At 44.4% G+C, this 9,831-nt stretch overlaps 1 protein-coding gene across 1 annotated transcript; it reads right to left on the minus strand.

The window, feature by feature from the left end:
- Nucleotides 1-8,169: 8,169 nt before the first annotated feature.
- On the minus strand, nt 8,170-8,910 carry LOC308511896 (melanoma-associated antigen 10-like; the record flags this gene model as incomplete). Its single annotated transcript, XM_081081733.1, has 1 exon — nt 8,170-8,910. The coding sequence occupies one exon, from the start codon at nt 8,908-8,910 to the stop codon at nt 8,170-8,172; it is 741 nt and encodes a 246-aa protein (XP_080937859.1).
- Between the last annotated feature and the right edge of the window lie 921 nt (nt 8,911-9,831).

Consider the following 9,831-nt stretch of genomic DNA (forward strand, 5'->3'; position numbering starts at 1 on the left):
AAGGCTTGAGCATCTCCAGGTCCACTTTGTTCAGGACCAACTCAGCTATGGCAGGATTTGCATTCTTCCTGATGAGACTGGTGGTAGTTCATGTGCTAGAGGAAGAGGCTTTCCCATTGCCATCTTTGGAAGCTGCCTGACCACTGTTGAATCATTCTGTGATTCCTATCCTCTCATTTAAAGTACCCCTGACCTCAATAAGTAAAGAGACCCCTCTTTTGCTTCATTAAGTAATCCAAGCCCCAATAGTGAGGGTATACATAAAGGATTTTCTGCAAGACAGCAGGATCTACAGGACATCTTCATCGGAGCAAAACATCCCTTTGTCATGAGTCTCTGGAATCATGCTGTCAAGTCATACATCTGTGGGTATGTCAAGACATACTCTCCATTGTCTCAGAGGTCAGCAGAAAGATGGGTGCAGTGGGAGACATAATGAACAGATCCTTAGCCCAGGTGGCTTTCTCCCAAGCCATGGCTAAGTACAATGTCCTGCTCTTTGAAAACAAAGGCCCGTGAGGTAATAAGGACATCAATGTGGGCGATAAGGGGGCAGAAGGAGCTACCATTTCCTATGTTTCTCAATTCATATAATCTTCACCCTTTTTGTTACTAATCTGACCAGTGTCCCAAGCCTCCTTTTCAGCATTATCCATGGTCTATTTGACCCAGACTGCTAGCTCTCTAAATCAGTGATTTTCAACCGCAGAATTTTAGTAGTTACTTTAGGTGTGCCATGAGATGAAAATTGCTGCTCTAGATGATAGAATATATGAAGGTTCATTTTACTATTCTGTATACTTATTATATGTATGGCTGAACATTTTTATAACAATTTAAAAAGTATTTAATCCCTCTGCAGTTGATATTTGTATAATAACAGGAGGGTTCTAGTAGCATTTTTTTTTCTATATAGACACCAGTTTTTTCACTGTCATTCATAAAATACTGTTCTTTCCCCACTGCTCTGAAATTGCACCTTTTTCATAAATCAAGGGTCCATATATAAGCATGTCTATTTCAGGGCTCTATGCAGTTTCATTTGTCTATTTGTTAACCCCTGCATCCAAACCACAAATTTAATTACTATAATTTTTTAACAGTTCTTATCTAGTAGCATAACTTGTCTTAGTTTCTAATATCTCAAGAGAGCCTTAGCCCAATTTATGTCAATTTAAATTTTAGAATCATTGTGTCATGTTTCATAGACAAATGTACATTAATACACATATTCACCCGCAAAGCCTTTTGAACTTTTTATTGCTATTGTGGTCAATCTATAGATTAATTTTAGAAAGATCTAACATGTTTACATTATCGAATATTCACATCCATGATCGTGTTATATTTTATATTTATGTCAAACATTATTAATTTATCTAAGTAGCATTTATCCATTTTCCCATGAAGTTCTTAAATGTTATTTGGCCAGCATTAGTCTTACTTGATATTTTGGTATGATAAGTTACAGATTACATTTTTTTTTTACTTTTATGGACATACTATTTATTGCCATTGAAACAAAGTTGTATATCAGTGTTAAAGTCAGCAATCTTTATATACACTTTCATTGATTCAATAGTTTAACTTGAGTTCTTTTGAATTTCCTTCATATACAATCTAACCTGCTATTGTGGCATCTTTGTTTCTTGTTTTCTGATCTCTATATACTTTATTTTTCTGTTTCCATTACTGCACTGACTAGTATTTCTATAAAAATATTGACTAGAATTGGTGGTGGCAGTTATACTTTTCTAGTTCCCAATTTAAACTTAAAAGCTTTCAACTTTTCTTCGTATAAGTTTAATGTTTTGCTATAGGTTTTTCATACTTATCCTTTATCTAGTTGGCTAAATTTTCTCTTTTTAATTTTTCAAGTAAACTTTTTATTTTAGAATAGTTTTTGATTTACACAAATGTTTGCAAAGATTGTACAAAGAGTTCTCATATGCTCCACATTCAGCTTCCTCTATTATTAACATGCTATATTATGGTACATTTGTCACAACTAATGAACTAATATTGTTACAGTGTTATTAACAAAAATCCACACTTGATTCAGATTTCTTTAGTTTTTATCTCATGTCGTTTTCTGTTTCAGGATCCCATGTAGGATGCCATATTACATTTAGTCATCATGCCTCTTTAGGATACTATTGTCTGTGACAATTTCACAGACATTCTTTTTTTATGACTTTGACAGTTTTGAAGAGTACTGGTCAGCTATATTGTAGGATGCCACTTGGAATTTTTCTGATGACTATTAATATATTCAGTGGAGCAGAGAATTAAATGAACAGTCTGTGTCTGAGAAATAAAAATATGGCTTAGCATTAGAAACTACTTTCAATTGTAATTCCCTACATTAACAAATTAGAGGAAATAAAAATCATTTCATACAGCCAATGAATAAAGAAAAAGTCTTTTAAAGAAACCGAAGATGAACTCATAATGCAAAGTTTTAGCAAGCTAAGATTAGAGGAACTTTCATTTCCTAAAATAGACAGTAAATATACTTAAATGTAAAATGTTAGCAGCAACCCTATTAAAATCAGGAACTACACATAAATGTTTATTCTCACCTCTATAATTTATAACTGTACTGGAAGACAAAGCCAGAGCCGTCACATAAATAACATGTGTGAATATTTTAAATAAAGAGATAGTATTTGATCACAATCTGATCATCTATTTTGAAAATTCAAAGATATAGTAGGCATGTGGGATAGTCAAGTGAGTGAGACTTCAGATAGTATATGAAAGATTACTATAGTAAAATAAAAAGTTCTGCGACTAATTCAGTAACTAATGAGAACATGTAATATAAAATACCTCATTCACAACAACAATATATGAAAATTACTGATGAGGAAGTCTATCAAAAATGTATAAGATCTATGTAACTATGTAAAACTATATAAATACTTTATAGATAATAATGTATATTATACATATATGACACACATAAGATATGTTATATTGGATATATCTTTAATATTGTATATATGTATACCATACCATATGTATGGTTATATACCTTTACATATCTGTATAAATATATATAAATATGCAAGTTTACTGATAGATTTAGGTAACAGAAGACCTAAATAAATGGAACAGTATATCATATTCATTGATGGGGACCAGAGTATTTTAAACATGTTAATTCTGCTTAAATGATTTACAGATTTAGTGCCTTACCTGTAACTGTCAGGATCACAACCATGCTCAGACTGATGGCTTCTGCTCCCCAAATCAAACCTGGAAAACTATAGAAGGAAGCAGGTGGGGAAGTCAACAACAAAATCTAAACAATGAATCATGAGAAAGCCCTGGGAGAGACTGAAGACTGGTGAGCTGTCTTGTGGAGACTGAAGACTTGTGTTTGGGATAGAGACTTGGGGAGTAATGCATAGGGAGGGGGTGTAGTTTGCATAGATGCAGATGACAAGGTGGGTAGGGGAAAATGTTTAAACTTTTTTCTTGCTCACTTCACAAATCTGAGGCCCTCAGACTACATTGGTGGGATACTGCCATGCTAGTATCCCTGGAATAATACCAGATTAGCAGAAAAGTGCCATTGATTGAGATACCCTGGAGTCAGTATATAGCCATCTGAAACCGCCTCAGTGGGTAAGGATGGGTCTGTCAAAAAATTATGATTTTAATCTAATGTAAAGAATGGAATAGAAATAGAATAACCAGTGAACCACAGATAGTAAGGGTAAGTAGTCTTTCATGAAATTATATATTCACAAATATATTCTAAAAATACACTAGGTAGAGATGTAAAATGTATTACTATGAATAAAGATCAAAAAGTGATCAAAAACTCCTACAATGACAAGCAAAGGTAGACAGACAACCACAAACCTGCAGGACCTCCTCAAATTCCTTCTGTTGCTCAGTGTCTTCAGTACAAAAATGAAACCTTTAGCCCTAAACAGTTTGACTTAGTGAATAAAGCGTCAGCCTGCAGACTGAAAGGTCCCAGGTTCTATTCCGGTCAAGGGTACATGCCTGGGTTGTGGGCTTGGTCCCCAGTTTGAGGCATGCAGGAGGCAGCCGATCGGTGATTCTCTCTCATCATTGATGTTTCTAACTCTCTTTTCCTCTCTGAAATCAATAAAAACAAATGAACAAAAAATGAAACCTTAAGAACACATGTTTTCCAAAGTCTCAGCCAGGCTGGTGAAGAGATGCTATGGAAAGTGGGGGAGGGCTTCTGTGACCCTCCCCCACACCCTAGGCACATCAGTGCCCCCTGCAGCATCTTTCCTGGCACTGCAGCAATCTCTGCAAGGGTTGTGAGGCCCTCTCCTGAGTGAGGACTGAAGGATCTATTCACACCAGAACAGAAGGCACTTCAGAATCCAACTCTGGGTACTACTGTTAGTTCTGGGGAATCCCAGGAGGACTGTCAGACTGAGCACCCATGTCCCCTCCACTTTCTCAGGGAAATGGTGGAGCCACAGCCTTGGTCACAGACTAAGGTTAGCAGAAGGCAGGGGCTCAGGTCCTACAAGATAAAGGTGAGGACCAGAGTGGGGAGTACTTCAGCACCCACAGGACCTATTTTCATCCTTACTGTCAGCCCTGGGGTGGGGGCAGAAATGCTGTCCAGATATGACCTTCACTGACTTCCACCTCAGAAGTCTGAGAGAGTTGAGCCTGCGTCTAGGAGGCCAGCTTCATGTCAGTAGAGGGAAGGAGCCCAGTGCTGCAGAGAGTGCAGGTATGACCCTGAGGGAGGACTGAGGCCCCAGGACCCAGGGTGGCCCTGCTGTCAGCACTGAGAGCCCAAGGTAGGGTGTCCTACTGAGAATTATTTCCTGCACCCCTCTCCCACCTCCTCAAAGAACAGGGAGTCAAGGACAAGTTCTGAGGGAAGCAATCTCAGGTCGGCACAGGTGGGACCCAGACTCTGCCTGGAATCAGGGTGAGGAACAGAGGGAGGACCCCATGGAATCTATTTCAGGCCCTGCTGGGAGCCTTGGGAATCCCCAGGCTTAGTGGACTGATGTGATGTTCTCAGACTTAACAGTGAAGGCCTTGGATCAACAGAAAGAGATTCCAAAACCTACAAGGGTTCAATGTAAAGGCCATGGGGGACGACAAAGGGACAGTTATTTCTAGGAGGCCAAGAAGGTGGGATGGCCATACATGGTGTTTCCTGACTTCTGCACCTGGGTCTGAGAGACTCTGGTGATTTGGTATAAGGAACAGGGCTTCAGGCACCAGAGGGAAGGCCCAGGAACTGCCAGAGTTAACGTGAGGATCCTACAGAAAGGTAAGGGAACCCAGGGCTTACAACAAAAGGGACCCCACCAAAGTGCGCCCCTGCCATCAGCCACGGGAGGCCCCACGACTGATGACCAGGTGCAGCGTGTCCTGGCTTCCGCATCCAGGTCTGAGAGAGACTGGGGACTTGGTGAAAAGAATAATCTCAAGTAAGGGGAGAAGCACGGTGTGGAATCAAGGTTAGGGCCTTGAGGAAGAATAAGGATCTCGCACTCCAGAACAGAGCCAATTCTGGCAGGCCTCATGGGAGGATGAACAAATGTGACATTTTCTGACTTCTGCATTCAGGCCTGGGAGACTCTAGGGGTTTGGTATAAGGAGTAAGACCTCAGGCAGCAGAAGAGAATCTCAGGTCATGCTAGGATCAAGGATAGGACCCCGAGGAAGGCCAAAAGGACCCTGGACCCCAGAACAGTCAGTTTTGAGAGGTTCCAAGGGCAGGATCACCACACGCAGTGTGTCCTGACTTTCACATCTGGGTCTGAAAGACTCTGGGAGTTTGGTATAAGGACCAGTACCTCAGGCAACAGAGGGGAGGATCCCAACTCCTGTCTGAGTCAAGAGGAGGACCCTGAGGCAAGACTAAGTGTGCCCTGAACCCCAGAACAGAAGTGACCCAACAGAAGCCCACCCCTACTGTCAGCCCTGAGACACCCCTTGGAGCTATTAATCACATGTGGTCTTTCCTGACTTTTGCATCCAGGTCTATGAGAGACTGGGAACTTCATGTAAGGATCAGGGCCTCAAATCACCACATGGGTGGGGGCAGACCCAGGTCCTGCGGGGAGCCTAGGTGAGGACCCTGAAGGTGGACTGAAGACCTAAGATACCAAATCAGAGATGGATTCTATGCCCCTGCTTTCAGTCTCTGAAGGCCCAAGAATAGGATAACCAGATAAAATGATTCCTGACTTCTGCCTCGGGGGGCTTCAGGATATAAAGGCCTTGGGATGAAGAGTGTGACAGCAAATCCGCAGTTGGTGGGGTCCCAGTACCCTGATGGAGGACTTAGCAGACCCCACTACAGACATAGGGAGCCCACTCAAATTGGCCTACTCCTGTCTTCCTTGAAGTCCCCACGTATGGGTGGCTGCAGGCGATGCACCCTCAACTCTGCCTTGGTCTCTCAGGGAGGTAAGGCCTTGTTCTGTGGGGCAATTTCAGGTCAGCAGAAGCAGCCACATCTGGTTAGCAGAGAAAGGAGTCCCAGGATTTGCCAGGTCTCAAGAAAAGGAGGGTGGAGAGTATGAAGGTTCCACCAGCCCAAAAGATAAGGGACCTTACAGAGTCAAGCTTGTCTTGTTCTCAGGCCTGGGAGGATCCAGGCAAGGATGGATGGGTGTGGCATGCTACCATGACTGCCATGTGGCTGGGGATGGGGTATCTTAGGGATCTGAGGACCTTGGTCTGGGGGGAAAGGTGGGGTCAGCAGAAGGAGGAGTCCCAGGATCGGCCATATGTCAAGATGTGGGCCCTTCATGAAACCTTAATGTTCCCACCTGCTTATCATAAATGAAAGGATGACCCAGAGTCTGGTTGCCATATGTCCTCAGCCCTGAAAGGAATAGTCACTAGTGGCCCTAAGTGGCACAATCCTTTCTGTCATTGGTGTGAAGGTAGGGAGTGCTCAGGGAGGTTAGGTCGTGGTCTAAGGGGGGAGAAGCCAACTACCCTATATTGGGTGCTGGGAGGAAGGGCAGGCCTTGGCAGAACTAAAGATAAGTAACCTATAGGAAGAATTGAAACCCCACCCCAGGATAGAGGGCCCAGTCCTTGCTGCCAGTCTTTTTTTACCTTGGAGCTCTTCTCTCGGGGCTCTCAGGGAGGTGAGGACCTTGGTCTGAGAAGATAGCTCAAGTCAACTGAGGAAACACATCTGCTAACAGACAGCAGAGTCCCAGGTCCTGCCAAGAGTCAAAGTGAGTGCCCCCAAAGGAAGAGTGAGTGTAGTCCAACCCTGAGAACAAAGAGGGGATTCAAGGAAATCTGTCCAGTCCCTACTGTCAGCCCTGAAAACCCATGCAGGGCTGTCAGGCTGAGCCCCTCCTCATTTCCAGATTGGTGGTCTCAGGGACCAGAGGGCCTTGGTCTGAGGGTCTGAAATCAGGTCAGCTAAAGCAGGATCTGTGGCCCTGGTAGAGGTCCTGGTGAGGACCCAGCTGTCATCCCATCCCAGAACCACTGGGAGTATAAGGGCCAGATGTAGGCCCCCTCACTTTCTTCTATTCAGTCTCAGGGATGTATGGTCTTATTCTGAGAGTTTTGTCTCAGGCCAGCAGAAGGGTGGGGCCCAAGCCCTGCCAAAGAAAATGTGAGGGCTCTGAGTGACCAGAAAAGGGACCATCCACCCATAACAGAGTAAACCCAACAGTCCCTGACCCCACACCACACCACTGTCAACCTCAGTACCTTGGTTTGTGCCAGCTTTACCCTGAGAGCTGTCTCGCTTTCTCCTTCAAGTTTTTTCACATTTCCAAGAAAATACTTTTCTGATGCCATGTTATCTAGTTCAGAATCACAAAGTACACTGAAAGGTGTCCCACTTTTTATTACACAATAGCAAAACTCTTACTTTTGAACTGGATAGTACAAATACATGTCTGGTCAATTTCATTCACAAACTGAAGTATATAAATCCTATGAAAAGAAACATTTGAAAAATTCTACAGAAAACAAGGATACATTTTAAATCATCACAGGAACCCAAAGATGCTACAGCCCTTATTCCCCGCAAATAGCCCTGGGCCTTACTACCTAGACTGTGGACTACCCTCTTTTCAAACACAGAGTAAAGAATTGGCCTCACGTCATGTCTAGCAGGAGAAGCTGCCAGACATGGACCTGAAAGGTTCCTGAGTGAAACTTGGTTCAGGCCCCCTCTTCCTCATCACTTATAGCTTCTTCAGACAGGTATGGGACATAACTGGGATCCTTTCTATAATCCCTGAGAAAAGTCTCACGGACTTTCAACTTGGTGGTCTCAGCGTGGGCCCTGGGGCCCCACAGAAACTGGTAGCGAGCAGGATCGCTGTTGGGCACCTGCTGGTATTCCAGGTACCCTTCCTGCACCCAAACTTTGGTGAGGAGCTCCCTGGGCTCCCCATAGATCCAATGCTCCTTCCCATCATGCACACCCATGACATTCAGGGCTTCCCAGACTTCCTCCTCAGAGGCACAGTCGCCCTCTGCAAGGATCAATCTCAGGAGCATGACCAGGAGGCCAGTGTTGGGTATGGATTGCCCACTGGACACCATCCCATCATATGTGAGCCCCAAAGTGGTGACCAGGACATAGGTGTGGGCACTGGGGTCCACTTCCTCCACATCAATGCCATAAAGGAGCTGCATGAAATCAGAGGCTAGGCTGAGGATCTCAGGGAATTGATCTTCGTACTCTTTGATCACCTTACTCAGCATTTCTGCTTTAGTAGTTGTCTGCTTTGCACAATACTTCGGGAGTAGAAACTCCACCAGTTCAGTCATTTTCAAATATAGGGCATCGTGGAGTGATGACTCAGAATCTTCAGAGTCCTCTCTGCTGTTTGTCTCCTGTTCATCTTGGCTGCTGACGCCCTCATCTTCAGACTGGCTCCATGTAGGGGCCGCCATAGCAGGGGCACAGCGTCAGGAACCGGACGGCTCTGGGGAGGACTTGGTGTCTCAGCAGCAGACACCTGCTCTAGGCTGTGTGGGAACAAGGCAGAGAGGGACAAAGATAAGGAGGCAGACATAACCAAGCCCTCCTCATCCCTGAATAGCTGCACCTGCAACAGGTTTTGGATACCTGAGTATCCTCAGCTGAGGAACACACCCTTGGCAGCTCTGTGAATGAAGAATTTTAGGGCTACTCTACAGGGATGCCCTTAGGTCTCACAGGGGTCTCTCCTGCTGGGAAACCTGTCCCCTAATATCCTGAAGGTGGAAACAAAAAACTGGCACAGCCAGAGATTCTGGGTCTGATAGTGGGGTCGTGTGCTATGAAATGTCTTCCTTTCTGGGGGCAAGGATCCTTCTGTGCCCACTCAGGGCCTGCTTCCCCCACCCCCATGCCCCACTGGCCTGAGAGCACTCTTACAACAAGAACACGCATGCTTAAAACTTAACAGAAGTAAGTGAGTGGTTCCCATATTTTGTAGTACCTGTCCAGGCTTATAGTACTCATCAAAGGACAACACTGTGTGACCATAATCTATGGGTTCCACATGTCCTAGTGTGAAGGGTCCCCTCATTCCTCACCATGACCCATGCCAAGGCCTGGGTTCCTGCCTCAGCTAGCCTGAGTCCAGACCATCAGACCAAGGATGTGCCCTCCCTGGGTCCTTGGATCTGAAAATGGGGAGGGGCTCAACCTGACAGCCCTGCGCAGGGTTTTCAGAGCTGACAATAGGGACAGGCCAGATTTCTTTGGGGGCCCCCACTTTGTTCTGGGGATTGGGCTACACTCACTCCTTCTTTAGGATTCTCACCTTGACTCTTGGCAGGACGTAGGACTCTGCTCTCAGTTGAACAGGTGTACTTCCTCAAATGACC

The sequence above is a fragment of the Myotis nattereri genome (genome assembly GCF_964212035.1).
Source record: "Myotis nattereri genome assembly, chromosome: X".
NCBI classification, from domain to species: Eukaryota; Metazoa; Chordata; class Mammalia; order Chiroptera; family Vespertilionidae; genus Myotis; species Myotis nattereri.